This window comes from Anas acuta, chromosome 12 (genome assembly GCF_963932015.1).
Source record: "Anas acuta chromosome 12, bAnaAcu1.1, whole genome shotgun sequence".
NCBI classification, from domain to species: Eukaryota; Metazoa; Chordata; class Aves; order Anseriformes; family Anatidae; genus Anas; species Anas acuta.
This window is the reverse complement of record NC_088990.1, coordinates 6,047,668-6,063,900: the sequence shown is the minus strand read 5'-3', so window position 1 is coordinate 6,063,900 and position 16,233 is coordinate 6,047,668. Positions and strand designations below refer to the sequence as shown.

The 16,233-nt window shown below is 39.9% G+C and overlaps 1 protein-coding gene across 17 annotated transcripts in view; it reads left to right on the top strand.

Annotated features, from left to right (window-relative positions):
• The window catches only part of MCTP2 (multiple C2 and transmembrane domain containing 2), a 155,009-nt gene that overhangs the window by 75,134 nt on the left and 63,642 nt on the right, over nt 1-16,233 (top strand). For 16 of the 17 annotated variants that reach the window (XM_068695706.1, XM_068695708.1, XM_068695705.1 and 13 more), the window contains 4 exons: nt 5,337-5,501; nt 7,180-7,310; nt 14,010-14,196; nt 14,961-15,054. In XM_068695706.1, the coding sequence (XP_068551807.1) occupies nt 5,337-5,501; nt 7,180-7,310; nt 14,010-14,196; nt 14,961-15,054 (577 nt within the window). Of the gene's footprint in view, nt 1-5,336; nt 5,502-7,179; nt 7,311-14,009; nt 14,197-14,960; nt 15,055-16,233 lie in introns of those variants that run through there. The other variant, XM_068695722.1, reaches the window with a different exon arrangement.

The window sequence follows — 16,233 nt, the reverse complement described above, 5'->3', positions numbered from 1 at the left end:
ATTTCCAGCATTTGTACAGCTGAGTAACCTTTAAGTGTTGAACATCTATGAAGCAAATAAGCAGGTTTGCTTGGGGTGGATTGACCTGTAGCAGTTCAGTCCTGAAACAAAAGCGACACAATTGCCACCTTGATAGCCTAAGCTGATTGAATAAATTGGCTGAAAGGCTGACCGGACCCAAGTGCTCTTTGGCATCTCCTCACAGGGGAAAATCCCTCACTCTCCTTTTTCTGCGTGGGCTGTTCTGTTTCATTTTTGCCTGCCTCTTTGTATTTGGCTTTCTCCCACAATACCCCGTGGGCAGCGGTGTGCTTGGAGCGTTTCGCAGAGCGTAGGGACTCGGTTGCCACGGGGTCACGCATCGTGGCGGCAATCTCGTGTTGGTTCACTTGCCTTTCTCGCTGCCCTCTCCTCTTTCCCAGGGGGAGACTGCCTCTGCAAAATGGTTTCCCTGCCTAATGAGGAGAGGTCCAAAGAGTCTTCATATTTGCGTGTTGTTGTTTTCTCAAACGGCAAATTACGTGGCCCAGTTTCTGTGTTTGACCTCTTCACAGGGATTGCAGCAGGCTTTCTGATGTCCTGTCTCATCCTTTTAAATGAAAGATGTGAGAGATGGGCTCACTTCACACTTGGCCACCTCACTGTGTCATTTAAATGTACAATTTTTCTGCATCTCTTTATTGCTTCAAAAACAAGTTTGAACTTGGGGCATGTATGTGTGCATCAGGAAAAGAGACAGATTTGAAAGCAGTACTGATGCACCAGAGGGCATTCACAGGGTGCCTACAGAGGGAGATTATATCCAAATGGTGCTATCAGGGAGACTTGAGCTCCTAAAGGATTTTGTGAAGCTGGGTCAATGAGCCGGTTCTTTCTCCTCCAAAGCTCAAACGTTCTTGCTCATCTCTTGTATTTGTCTCTGTGAAGGTGGAATATGGCCCACCTGCTCATTTTTGTCCAGCTTTCTTCTTTAAACCAAAACCAGAAAGTAGTGGAAAATGGAAAATTCATGTGAGAAGCTTTTATATTCATTTCTGAAACCAGAAACTAGATTCTGAAAATTATATTGTCAGCACCGATTTTTTTTTTTTCGCTTCAGAGATGTGTGCTATTTTCCAGGGAAATGTCCTTTCTAAGTATTATGCAGAGGAAACAAAACAAAAAAAAAACTTCTATTCCTCTTGTGACAGGGTCCTGCTTCATGAAAGCACTATTCTTTTGCTTCAGAAAAGATATTTCACTTCTTACCTGATGTTTTGCTATCCATAAATCTGCAGTAAACATGATCTCTTAAACTTTCAAAGCATTTAGTTGTTTTTCAGAATAAAGCTTTCTGTATATTCTTGTGCTCACTATTTTCTTTCTGTCTGGCTTGTGCGAGGGATGCTTTTTGTTCAAGTTGTTATCCATTTTACAGCATTGAACTGCTCATAAGGATGACCTTTATGGTATTGCTGGTTATTTGCAGAGTAACACCCACACCAGATGCATGTGTGAAAATTCTTCAGTGCACGCAGAGCCCTGAAGTCAGAGCTCTGTCTGGAAACAACCCCTCAAATTCTGGTCTCAGGGCCAGAAGCTTAATTTCAGAAGTGATGGATGGTGGTGGGGAATAAGTAAACTTGTCCAATGTCTTGTGCTCAGGACATATGCCAACTTCCATCATGAAGCATGTGTTTCCTAATTTCCAGCCCTATAGCCTGATCCGAGCTTCAGCCAACTTTTCTGTACCTCTGCAAGGCACCTTTATCTGGGATGCAGCCAGAGTGTGAGCTGGCTGACTGCAGAGGGTTTGCAGAAAAATACAGCAAGAGAGGCCTGAGGGACCTGGCATCTAGTTTGGGAGCACAGCTGGAAAGAGCTAGGGTTCAGAGACGGGAGAAGCTGAAGTACCCAAGCACAGAGCAGTCTGTAGCTTGGGTGGTAACAGGGGAAGGGAAGAGCTGAATAGATAAAAATATTTTAAAATTATTGCTGATTAAGCGGTAACATCTTCCTTTTCTCTCTGGCATAGAGAGGGGTTTTGACTTTTCTGGTGTAAAGGCAGATTAGTATAGTGATGGCTGGAGGAATTTAGGAATTTTTTTAGTGCTTGTTTTACCACGGACTGACTTTGTCAGACTAATGACTGCACTACTGTGTGCTCTGCTCTCTAATAGTTTTGCAAACTCAGAGGGAGGCAGTGAAGTTTAATCAATTAACTCTGTGTAAATCTGTTTGAAATAAGTAGGTGCAGGATATCAGAGAGGAGTTGAGACTTCTGAAATAAATAACGTGCTATTAATTTCTTTTCACCTGGGAGGCATTTTCTGTAGTAAAGCCTTCCCCAGGCAACACTAAAGTTGACTCATTGAGGGTCCAGGTCCATGGGCCTACCACACATCTGGGTTTCCCCAGACATATTTCCTTCCAGAAACTGAGTGGAAACTGAGACAGTGCCTGTTTGGCTGGGGTTTCCATCAGGGTGGTCAGAGGAATAGCCTGCAAAATATGTGGGAATGCTGGGGAGGTGGCTGCAGAGCACACACAGATCAGGTCTTTGGTGTGCACGTAGACAATATGAGGCGCAGGAGATGTGTCAGACTTGCTGAGCATGAATGACCTGGGCACATTGAGGAAATCCAAAGCATTCTTAATCTGATGGGCTGTCTTGCAGGGACTCAAGTGAAACAGCTTTCCTGGGGCTTCATGCTGCTCCATTTAGAGAGAGGGTTGAGGAGGTGGGAGAGCTGGGCTGGGGAAGGTTGGGAGCAGGCTGCATCATTGAGCCTGTGCGGAGGTGGTATAGATGAACACCATGCCCTAAACCAGTTGAAAACATTTTGGCTCCTTTACCCGTTGTGATGCTCTAAAGCGATGCTAGATATTATCCATGGAGTAGCCAGGTCCTGTTAACATAGCTGGAGGCCAACACGCTCCTCTTCTGAGATGGACTCAGCACCCCAGCACAGAGTGCTTTTGCAGATGTGCAGCCATCCAGAAGAGGTGTGTGTGTGTGTGCACAAAGCTGTTTGCTCCGGGCCACCTGTTTTGGGAGGTCAGAGTTGATGCATTGCAATGTGCTCTAGTAATACCGAGCTGCAGGTGCTGATGTTTCCCGGGAATGGTTTGGGTACCTCTCAACACTCCTTTGAACTGTCAAGTTTTTGGCTAATAGGGTAGGGTTATGTATCGGACAAAATTTGTATAGGAAGACACCACCACCACTGCGTGACTCCTTACAATACTGGACTTGGTATAAAATGAAAGGAATCCAAACTTGATTTGAAAACCGAGTGATAAGAACTCTCTTTTGTGTTCAGCCTGGAAGCTTTGAAGAGAACTGGATGTTTTGTTTTTAAAAGAAATTGTAACACAGATTATAAACTTTGTCTGTTTTTTTGTGAACTAACATCAAATACCTCTTCCTCCTCTGAGGAAGGGCGGGGGGAGGGAAAATCCTTGGTCCTAAAGCAGCAAGTACATCACATCAAACATGACTATGTTAAATACTAAAATGTTCAAAGTACAACTGAGATAGATAAAGGCTTTGATGGGAAGTGGATATTTCCCAGGGACATTACAAGCAATAATCCAGATGTTACGGTGTAATGCAACGAGTGTCCATGGATAGATCGGGAGCTCAAGCCAAGCAGCGCCTGCTGTAGGCCTTAGCCCTCCACTCCCATGCTGTTATGCCATATGGAAGCAATCTCCAGGCCCCTTTAATAGCCAGCTTTGGATTCCATTTTCACAGGGCTCATAGAGCTAAGTGGAGCTGTTTTATGGACAAGTTAGATAGAAGCCTTTCCAAGATAAACATCCAATTCGAAATTAGGACATACCAAGCTGCAAAATTATTTTAGGGCATATTTCATGGAAGCACTGCCATTTTTCTAAGGCGATTGCCAGACTGCAGAATGCCCTTTGATCCCATGTGGACATTACTCCCTTTTTTATAAAAAGGATTTTGAAATAGTTGCAGTGTTTAGGGAGGAATATATCTGCCGGGACTTTGAAGTATGTCCATGGGAACAGTCATGCTTTAGCTTTTTGGCCTAAAAGACGAACTTTAAAAAAAAAAAAAAATTACATTGCAGCTGGATTTATGAATCAAAATCTCATTTTCTTTTTAAAGGTAGGAATTTTTCTCCAGTGTGCCAGGAAAGCCAAACGGGGTGTTTAAATAGAAGTATATTAATATGCTTGTGGGATTCAAAGAGTTGGGTATTTTAACCAGTAAAAAGCGAGTAAAAAATTTGTGAGTTCACCACCCATGATTTAAGAATTTTGTTGCTGGGTAATTGATCCATAAAAAGTAATCTTCAGACATCAGGTGCTTTTGCAATCATTTTATTTAGCAACAACATTTCTTACTTGCTTTTAAAGCTAACACGTCCTGTTTTAAAGTGACTTGTGAAATCTTCTCCTCCGTCTTGCTCCCACCTGTATATGACATGATTGAAGCTCTGAAGTGTGGCGAGTTAAAAGTTGCTTCACAAGAGTAAAATATGGCAGGGTTTTTACTGCGAGAAGAAAAGTATAGCCTTGAGTTTTAATGTTTCCAGCTCTTACTCCCCCCAAATAAAGGCCTATTTAATCATCCTCTGTCCAATAAAATATTGCCAGTTAGCAAACTGTTAGCACAGCCATCCTGTGTTGGAGGAAATCATGAAGGTAACAAATGTGGCTACCAGTTAACCATAACTCCTGATAAAGATCCCAGTCGTGTCAGTTTTTTCAGCAAGCATCAGGACTTTTGATTCGTGAGCTCAGTTTCTGGAAGTGGCAGCTCCAGAGGTCTGCAGGGAAAGAGCTAATGCAGAGGACAGACAGTTGAGTGGTGGAAGACGTGACTTCAGTTTTTCACCTGGCTATAGACTTTTGTACATCTGGGCTGTCTCACAGGAAAGGACAGGTCCAAGTTTTGTGGATGTAGCTGGAGACGTTTAAGTTTACTTTTGTTTCTCCCCTCTTCCCCCTTTTGTTTCTTCCCTCTCCTCCCTAGCACTCTCCTGTGTCTTGCCCTGAGCCAAGGTAAGAGTTTGCTCAAAATGCTCAAGCTCTGCTCTCATCGAAGTTCAGACAGCTCAGGTGAGGTTGACTTCTCTGCTGGTTTAAGCCAATGTGCTGATATGGCTCTGATGCTGAATGCAGCCCCTTCACAGGGCCAAGTATAGCATGGAACGGGCAGAAAATTCTTAGCATTTTTGTGCCCTCAGTTCTTTACTACTAGGGAATGGTTATACCTCTCTCAGTTCTGATGATTTCATATCACTTTTTCATATCACACTATTTATGTGTGCATAAAAATTGGTTTGTATGTAAATATTTTGTGTCCCTGATTTGCTTTTCAGTCGAGTTTCATGAGGAGTATGCGACTCTCTGACTCTTTGCGGAAGAACCAGTTGTGGAATGGGTTGGTCACCATCACACTCTTGGAAGGGAAGAACATCCCCGGTGGGGGCTTGGCAGAGGTTTTTATTCTCCTGAAACTGGGAGATCAAAGATATAAGAGTAAGGTAAGTACTAAGGATTTCCTTAAGTTTGGAACTATTCTTGAATCTTTTTTGTGAGATCAAAACCAGGAGACCATGCCAGGGACACTAACATTTTACTAATGTTATACATGGCAATATAGAAATAGGAAGTTGGGAATTGTGTGCGTATCTGTTTTTGTGCATTTAACATACTCATATTGATGGATGTTTGATGTTAATATGAAATGAAACAAGGCAACATGCATCACACGTGTTTTTTGTTCTTTGCCAATACAGAAGTCAGGTTTGCAATGTTAGGTATGCTGGGAAAGCAGACCTGAAGTGGCTTCTAGTGCATTTTTTAAAGTGTTTTTCTTGAAAAATGTTACCTTTTTTAAAAAAAAAAAGGGGGGGGGGGGGAAGGAAGCCCATTGCGTGGTGTTTCCGAAGCTCTGCATTTCATCTTCGAAGTCTAATAAGGAGAGAAGCTATAGTTTAAAAAAATAATAATAAAAAATATTCTGTTGAGAAAGCAAAAGCTCTGCGTGTCATGAACTGGAAGTGTGGAGGGAGGAGGAGGAAACAAACAAAACCCCTTCTGTACAAAACGTCCAGAGCAAGTTCACGGAACATAACATTCAGATGTAGACTCATCTGAAACCTGTACTCTGTCCCCCACAAAAGACCTCAAACCAAGGTCATGATATAATGTTTTTTATTCAGAAAAGCAACTTTCAAAAATAACAAATGGATTAGTTATTTTAGAATAAATATATGTTACTCCAGTAAAGATTCCTTTTTATGTTTCTCCTTATGGTCCATGGACCATGTCATGAATTTGCAAGACTCTGCAATGTTTGCAGTCACAAAAAATTAAATAGTTTAAGAGGGGGAGTCCAGGACAACGTTGCCTGCAGTGATCTAGTTGCTTAGCATTTTTGTCTGGAGTCCAGAAAAAGTTGGGGACTGCAGCTTTAACACTGTAGTAAGATTTCAAATTGGCAGTACTTCACGTTCTTTCCTGGAGTTTAACTTATGAAGTACAATCTCATGGTCAAGAAAAGCAGACAAGGTGGGGTGAATCTGTCATAGTCCAGCTAATCCTGTTGCCCATTCCCTTAGTGGCCATGCTGATCATGGTGAGTGTGATACAAGTGATTGCAAGTGATTTAAGTCCTAGTCTGGTAAATACTTGTGTTCTCAGAGTAACCTGAACATGTGAAAGGTCTCACTGAACTCAGAAGGACAATTTACAGATACTGAATTCACTGGATGTTAAAATTTTTCACAGCTGTTGCTACTTTGCCTATATCTTAACACCAAACAGGAAAAGTACTTGTTTGATTTCTTGAATTCACTTAAACCAGTTTTAAGATGATTGTCTTCAAAAGGTTTATTCTTGATTTCTTCCAACATGGGTGATATCGAATGATGACTGTGGTCCACTGAAAGTGGAACTGATGGATCCATCTTGCATTTCAACATTTCTCCAGCCATTCACTGAGATCACATTTGAATATTTATCATTATTGGAGGAGGGGAAAGAGCTTGTAGGAAATATGAGGCTTTGTGTGGTGGGCTATGGAGCTTTGGTTTGAATGGCCTTTTTAGTATTTGATGCCCTAATATCTGACCTTGTTGTAGAAGAATTGATATGTGCTTTACTGTTGAAAAAAGTACCATTTAAGAAAAGTAAATATTATAACTGCATGTTTTCTAGACACTGTGTAAGAGTGCAAATCCTCAGTGGAGGGAACAGTTTGATTTTCACTACTTCTCTGACAGGAAGGATATGTTGGACATTGAGGTCTGGAGAAAGGATAACAAAAAGCATGAGGAGCTTTTGGGAACGTAAGTTGTTTTTCTTTCCTTTTTTTTTTTTTTCTTCTCTGAGGGAGGGTTAAATGTAAAAGGCAATGTGATTTTTATTATTTTAAATTGATCAATTTATTTTCATTACCAGCATCAAATTTTATTTTTCTCTCTTTATTCTGGCCATGTGTGTATTCGTCTGTAAAGGTATGTTTATTAAAACCTGCTACTGGCTAACTGATTAGCCATGACCTGAATGCATAGACACCCAAGCTGACTTTGCACATGCAGACAGTAAACTCCAAAATACTGTGGGAGCACAGTGGCAGTTGTTTCTGGGAGAGCTGGTGGCATCGAGGAGGCAGTGTTCATCTGTACATGTGTGATATTGCTCCAGCCACTGTTGCTCTCTGCAGGGCTGCTTTGCTGCTTCAGATTGGTGCCGGTTTAGGGACCTTTGTGCTCCTGTTAAGTCGAGCTGGTGTGCCTTTTCTCTGCACCTTGGCGGTGTAGCCTTATTTGCATATGGATCCTATTACTTAGGTCTGCTTTGTTTGGGTAATCTCTTGCCCGAACCACAAAATGTGACCTCTGTGTGGGGCTGGTGCCTTGCACTGTTGCACAAGCTCCTGCTGTTTTAAAGCATCGTTCTCAGGGGTGACCTCACAGATGATCTCTCTCTCATAATTTATACCTGATTTTGTCCCACTGAATTATTACCTTGTAATTTCAAATTCTATATATTATGTCACATCAGCAGCTTATAGTTAAACCTTTTATTTTAATTTTTTAATGGGAATAGAATATGGTTCCTACTGTTAAATCCTGATTATTCTTGTCCGCTGACTATATCCTATTTGTACAGTAGAAATACAGTCTTGGTTTTCTAGAGTAACTCTATCTTTCCTCCTATTGCTGTCCTCCCTTCTTTTGGCTTGCAATGTAGGCATCTAGACCAATCTCCCCAAACTGCGCTGCTGGCTACATACAACAGCACTGAGGGCCATTTAATTTACTAGAGCCCTGCTTGGGTCTGTTTGTGCTTTATGCACTTGCAGGATCACTGCCCCAACCTCTAAATTCTTAGCAGCAGGATGCTGTCTGCAGTTGTTTGCATTCTCACCTGGTGAGTATTTCACAACTTGTTGACCAAATAGCAGCAACTAATAAGAACACTCTCTTGCTTTAAGTATTCAAATAGTTTGAAACTATTCACTGAAAAGAACAATGCCCTTTGGCTCTACAAATGTTTGTGGTTTTGCAGAGCAGGAAATGCTTTCTGGCTGAATGCTGTTGTTCATCACATGGAGAAGTGGCTGGAGATGAATCTGTTCCTTCCATTCTCACAGTTACTTGTATTACTTCTGATATTTTCTGTTTGGAGTTAAGAAACATAGCAACATTTGTGGCTTGCCTCAGTTTTGTCTCCCTGACAGTGGAGTAATTTCCTTATTTTTTTTCCTCCTTTTTTCCTACTAGTTTCAGGCAGGTGATGTTCAGGGTGGCAAAAAATGATCAGCGAACTCCTTATGCTATGAACAGTGGTGTTATTAAAGGTTTCAGCAATGGGAAACCCTCCGTGTATTAGATCTATCTTTAAGTTATTTTTACTGTCAGCAGAGAGAAAATATTGCTGTTGCTGCCTTAAGCACAGCAGACTTCACTGTAGCATCACATCAGGAAAAAAGTTTACTAGATTTTAAAGAGCAATTGCGAATACAAGTAAGAAATGCATCATAACCAGCCATGTTTGCACAATGCAGAAACTTTTGATACCCAATAAATGATGTTTTTATGAGTGGTTCAGATGCAGTAATCTGGAAAATGATTCTGTAGGAAAAACAGAATTGAGGTGCCGTGTTTGTCTCCATGACTTCCAAGTTGAGTTTTGAAATTTCTGGATTGCACAACTTCCCTATGAGAAAGATTTAGTAAAATCTTTCTCATAGTGTTATATTCAGTCATTACATACAGCAGTATGCCCCAAAATAATATTCACATATTTTTAAGGAAAAGGCAAAATTTGCTGTGTGTTAACTAATAATTCTGTGGTTAACTTATGGATAGAGTAAAATTCATTATGCTCTCCCAGGGTTGTGTAGGCAGGACATTGTTGGTTAAACCTTCTTTAAATAAAAATAAAATAATAAAAAAGCATATATATTTTAATATTAAAATGAAGAGATAGATTCACAAGGTGGAGTCATTTCTGATGATCCATGTTGCTGAACTTCTGTGGAATAAAGACTCCTGTTAGTTCCATTAGACCTGGGATTTTGTGTAGGATGGATGCTTTAAACCCTTTGGAACATGTCTTTTTTTCCCAGGCATAACTTGGTTTCAAGGTAAAATATTGTTCTTGAAATAAAACCTGAAGCCTATGGAATATATAGAATAAGAAATGTATTGGACCTTTGGTACTAAACACCAACACCTGGGGCATTTGTCTACTTCTGAATTAGTGAGAAAGCATTCAGTGCGATTTCATGTCACCCTTCTCCGATCATGAAATGAACCCTCATTGTCAGTGTGCAATGCAATCTAGATTATTACATTCAGCCTACCTACTTTTTCCCTATGTTTCCAACGGGATCCAATTTTTCTTCCTTACTTAATATACTGCAGCACTGAGTGGTTCAGCTGCCAGTCTGACACTGAGGGGTGGCTGTATTTTGGTGCTGGATGAAATAATCCCTCTATTTAGTCTGCACAGATCTGCTAGTAACAGTTGCGGAATGTTTTTTGTGTCCTTTGGGATAAGAGGCAAGCTATAAACAGGAGATGATGTTAATGTATATTAATAAACAAAGGTGTTAACGTGTGCAGAATTTGTCGAGGCTGAGTTAAATTGTTTATGCCAAGTTGTTAGGGAGTGTTTCTGCATTAAGAAATATGTTTTGAAAAAAAATTATACTACAGAATGTGGTTCTTTTCTCCACAAATTTACATCAAGAAAGAGCTTTTACAAAAATCGTAAGCCTTAAGACAATGAGCTATGAGGTGGGAGTGTGTCTGGTATCTTTGAGGTATGCCTCTGGTAAAGAGTGTTTTTGCGACCTGGAAAAAATCTGTTCTGAAGGCCATGCAGTTGGGATTAAGCAGGAAAATCTTTGGTGGCTGGGCGCAAACCTTTCATTTAAATTTCACCAAATTTATGTCTAGAATCAGTCAGAATGGGACCATATTAATTGCCTTTCTGACACCTGTGGCATTTGAAATCCCCTTCCAAATATTAATCTTGGACACAAGTTACTGTCTATTGTGGTAGTAATGCTGACCTCTTTTGTGAAGGGCTCCAAGAATTCGGGAGGGAAAAAAAGGCAATGTTTTGTGTAGGTGTTATGATATATACTTGTAAATGATATCTTATATATATTTAAAGACATGTGCTCATCATAATTTGATGAACTATGGATTGGGTAATAAAATGTAACTCCACGACTACTGATAAGTGGCTAAGCCCAGCACCTTTTAGTGAAATTTTAACATTTTCTTCCCTGATAAAGTTAAACAGCTCACTCTGAATTTAGTACATACTGTTCTGAAGTAAAATTTGCATCTCTTCAAAATTGATTCCAAAAAGGGGGAAAGGGGTGGGTGGGGGGAGAATGGGTTTCTCAGTAAAGATGAAGGCTGTAAGTCAGAAAGTCTAAAGAACAATCATAAATGAAAACTAAAGTGGTGGTGTAATCCTCTACAGGACTAGAGGTCAATAATAGAGGCTTAGACCTCTATATTGATCAAGAAAAGGGAGGAAAGCATTTAATTAATCGTGGTAAGAAAGGTGGTACATTTGTTTTCACAACGTGCTCTTAGCTTACAGACCTGTATCCCCTGTAGATCATGCATATGGCTGTGTCTGAAAGATTATTGAATCTAATATGTAATTCAGGGAAAGTTGTCAACAAGCAGAGCTATCCTATCCTGAGATGGGATTGCTATGTTCAGAATTTAACTCAGGAGATCATTTGCATCACCTCAGGTGCAAATAATCTGATAGTTTGTCCCCTTGGATTTAGATCAAGCTGCTTCTGAGCAAAAAATAAGGATAGTCTCCATTAGTTTTATTCTGTGCCCATCATCATAATTTCTTGCCGTTTTCCTGTGGAAAAAGTTATCTGAAACATAGTCTTTCAGATATAAAGCTGAGAAAAAGGGAAAGGAAGAGTTTATCTTTCAGGAGGATGAGGGAAATAGTTTTGAAATCATTAGACTCTGTTTAGTAGTGTAGAAGTGCTTGTGTGTAAAGTGATGAATTTATATAGCAAATTGAATATCTAATTTTTTTTTTTTACCAAGATGCATCCTTTACAGTGTGATCAATTACCTTGTTTAACCTACATGAAACAGATTCTTTTTTCTTAAGCCATTTGCAAGTGCAAATGTGGATTTTCTTTTCAGTTCCTCAAAAGAAAATACGGAGACATACCTTGAGTGAACACAGATGTTTTAAGGAAGTTAGTTTGCTCGGAAATCAGACATGATTTGAGGAAGAAATGCTTATACTCCATCTCCTGCTGCTTTCCCCTCCACATGTGCATCCCTCCTACCTCCACACCCTTATACTCAATCTTTTCTTTGACCTTTGGCTAATGAAATTCTTTGAATAAGTGAAACAATTCCAATTTGCCAAAACAAACTAGAATCATATTTAACTTTGCCTTTGAGATACGGGAAATTTCTGAGGTTATCTTATGGTGAGAAATGCACTGTTGTTTAAAAGAGCTGTCTTTTCCTCTCTCTTTCCCCCATGGAAAGTTCTTAACATAAAAAGCAAATGCAGCTTTTCCCAGTTCTACGCTTTGTTGAGTGGGTGGCGTATGAAATGCCGATGTGGGAGATGTGGCCAGTGTTGCCAGCTGAACCACAGACCAGCTGGGTGACCCTGAGTTTTCCCCTCTCCTTGATTCCGTGTCTTCATCTGTAAAAAATAAAAATAAAAAAATGAGATAATGATGCATTCCCCCTTTTGCACTGATACTTCAAGTATCAGTAAAACTGCTGCAGTCGGAGGAGCAACAGTGTTAATGCAGCCAAGGTGATGCTGACCTGTGTTGTGAAAGTGATAAGGTCTTTCTTAAATGCTTGCCTTTTTTGTTTGTTGTCTTCTGATGGTTCTTTTCTTGTCATATCTTTCTGAAGTGTCTAGGCATAGCAATGAGCTTTAAATGCAACCTCTCATTCTTGGAAACCGTGTTGAGAGGCAGCCTACGTGCTGAGCAGTGTTGGTACTCTCCCTGGTTTGTTTCTCTTTCAAAGCACTTGAAAGCAGTTAATAAGGGTAAACTTCCAACCTGTTGTACGCTTAGCACAGCGAAGAGAGCAGGAGCATATTTTAGGCAAAGCCATCCCTGTTGATTCTGGTCAGAAGCAGCTTACACAAAGAACTGGGTTTTAATACACAGAGCTCCCGGATGACTTACAAACTCATCAGAGCAATGACTTTTGCTTCATAACATAGCTTGTTGGGTTTTAAGGCTGAAATGTTTGGGGATTTTTTTTTTTCACCCCCCTTAGCATTCACAGAAAATAGGCTGTTAAGAAGCGGAAAGCATGCAATTTATAGCAGATGGGTATAAACTGCTCCAGCTCTACTACTGGAATGGGATCAATCAGGAACACTACATGCACCATTTACCCAGAAGAAACCCACCTGGGGGAACCCTGTGGAATTTTAGCCTATTAAGACAACACCTTAACAAGTTTAGTTTAAATAAAAACTTGTCGGCAGGCATTAAGCGGAGCGAAAACTCTCTCTCTCCATCATCCGCTTGCTGTCCCTTTGAGAAATGTGACTCCGTTTGCACTGTGGCAACAAAGCTTCTCCTTCCTTCTTTTTTTTTCTTTTCATCTGTAACTTTTGTTCAGCTCGTTCTTAAAAGCCAAGCCCCACAGAGGTTCAAAAAAGTTCCACTCCATTTACTGGACTTCTAAATAGAAGGCATTTAGCCGAGCAAAGTGATTAGACTTTGTGGCATTTAACTGCTCTCTTCACATATAACTGGTTGTCTGCTGATGTCTCCTTTAGCCCATCCTTATCTTTTATTATTGTCTCTTCATAAATGTATTTTTTTTTTTTTTTTTTTTTTAAGTATCAGGCTAATGATGCATGCTGTGTGCTAGGGGTGGGGGAAGACTTTTAAGACCATCCTTCCCTTTGGGAAATATAACAGTACACTGAATACGTAGCTCTAGTAAGGCTTGTAAAAGAGATTGGGGCATACAGTATAATGTAGCATAAAATGGAGTATGTGACTTTAAAGAAACTAATCTATTTTAGGCTAATGTTTTAAGTTTTGTGTTTGCCCCTTTTCTTTTCCCCCAGGTGAAATAAAATTGCATTTTGAATTCATCACAAAGCACTAGGGTATTTTAGAGGGGAAGTGAGGCAGGCCAGAGTTAAGTTTTCCTACTGTACAGCTTGCAGCCCAAACCTTTTACCTCAGGTTTACCACCAGATGAACCAGAAAGCAAAACTGACAGTAAATGCAATGGAAGCTGGCCGATTTGTTTCCCATGTCTAATTTCGAGTTTTATTTTTCTTGAGTTCTCTTGATCTTGAACAAGCAATTCAAATTTTATATACACACATCAATATTTAAAATGCTGCTTAGCACCACAAAGATTTTAATGCCTGCTTGCTACTGAAATCAATATCAAATGTTTTTTATATCTTTAATTTAAATTTATTTTTTCCTATCTTTTCTTACTCATTAACCTTTGGGAATGTTGTTCTAGGTGCAAAGTTGATATTACTGCCCTGCCAATAAAGCAGACCAATTGCTTAGAGCTGCCTCTGGAAAAACATCCGGGGTCCCTGCTAATGCTGATTGCTGTTGCCCCATGCACGGGAGTGTCCATCTCTGATCTCTGTGTCTGCCCTTTGGAAGACCCCAGTGAAAGAAAACAGATTTCACAGCGTTACGTGAGTTTCCATTTTTTTGTCTTTTTTTTTTTTTCCCTTTATACTTGAAAGTAGTTAAAACTGCAGCCAAAAAAAGAGGGGGGGGGGGGGAATTTTCCAGTCATAATAATGTCTCCTACCAGAGAAAACTGTTACATGGAGTAGTTATGTTTAGGATGACAAGGAGATTGGCAGGGCAGATAGACAAGCAATTTGTCTGCTTGTATTTGTTGAGTTTTAAACTAAAGCTTTCCTTTGAAAACTTGAATTGTAAAAACTTGAATTGTATTAAGAGATTATCATGGGGAATGAGAGACTGAATATCATGAAGAGAGAAGAGCATGATGAATTTAAACAAGTTGATAATACGTTTGAGAACTCCTGATTGAGCGTGCTACCTTCTCAACCTCTACTAGTTCTTCAGATCTATGTCTATTTTTTTATTATTTTTATTTTATGTACAGATAATAGAATCATGGAATCATAGAATTTCCCGTGTTGGAAGGGACCCATAAGGATCATCGAATCCAATTCCATAATACTTCCATAAATAAGCAGGGCTCATTCCCATCTCCATTATAAAATTAACGTGTAATTTAAGTGAACTATGAATCTCCTTAGGAGATGCTGTCTTAGGTTGTCATGATACACATGGTTGCTCTGCAGTGAGAAATGATGTAGAAATATCAATAAATACAAAAATATAAGTTTCTCAGTAGTTCATCAATTTTTTTCTTACTGAATTAAAAATACACATCCTAAACTAAATTCTTTCCTCTTAACAGTGTATAAAGAACTCCTTTCGGGACATAAAGGATGTTGGCTTCTTACAAGTTAAAGTGTTAAAGGCAGTTGACCTGTTGGCAGCAGATTTTGCAGGTATTCCATTTCTGTTTTTCAGCATATGATGCAATAATATGTCCTAAGTGTTATTTACACTTTGTACAGTACTGTAAGTTGAATGTAGAAAAGTAAATTTTCTGATCACTTCTCTGCAATGTGAAACCCCAAGAAACTGGGATACCAAATGATTTTGACTTTAACTCCCCAAATATGTGGGAAAGGTCCACTGGTTGGTGTTCTGGTTCCCCTTTGGATCTGATTGACATGGCCAGTAACTTAGGATGTCTTGATCAAATTTGTATTACACAGTGGCTCATCTGTGTGCCTACTTTCTGAAATACAAAATGAGATAGTTGGAACAGAAGTAAATGTTCCTCTGTAGGTGCTGTGAGATTTGATTTACTTCCTGTAAGCCTCATTGCAGAAGCGCAGCAAGTTTCAGGCTGCCTGTATTTACACCTAAGGAGGTGTATATCGAATACTGCCATCTGTTTTCTACTGTTTGTTCAAGGAGACTCGGTGGCTGGTGGGCACAGCATGTCACCAGCTTGTGTATACTGCAGTAGGAATAATATGGTGTCAAATGAAACAAAAACACATTTAGTCCTTGCAGCAGGAAAAGGAAAGCTTGATACAGGTTGTCAAGTCCAGCTCTAGAAAAAGTGCTTGCGTGAGCATGAACTTTTTTTGTGGTTTTATCCATGATAACTGTGCTATGGGAAATGCCAAAGTTGCATTGGTCACTTCTGTAGTTTCAAATGACAATATGTAAACTAAGTGACTATGTAAAGTGATGATGCCTGCACAGGACCATCCTCACGTTTTGTTGGGTGTCTTGTGAGTTTGTGAATAAGGGGAAGGATTTTGGGGGCATCTGACGCAATGCTGACTGTGTGGGTTTGGGTGGCACTGCAGGCTGTCACCTGGGGGGCTGGGGGGAATACAGAGAGATCCCTATTAATGGGGAAGAGTGTGATGGTTTCTCCTAGAGCTTGTTTGAAGCTTCAATTTGGAATGATCTTCACAGCTTTTACTCTGTGAAAAGGGTAGATCTTCCACTGTGCTTTACCTCACATTGTGCCTAGTCCTGACAGCAATGGACACTAACACCATTTAAAAATACAATTTTATATTGTTTCTCTGGGGAAGAGATAGAGAATTGTTATTTCTCTGCAGCAACTGCCTGATATTATTATTTTTATCATCTTCTCCAGG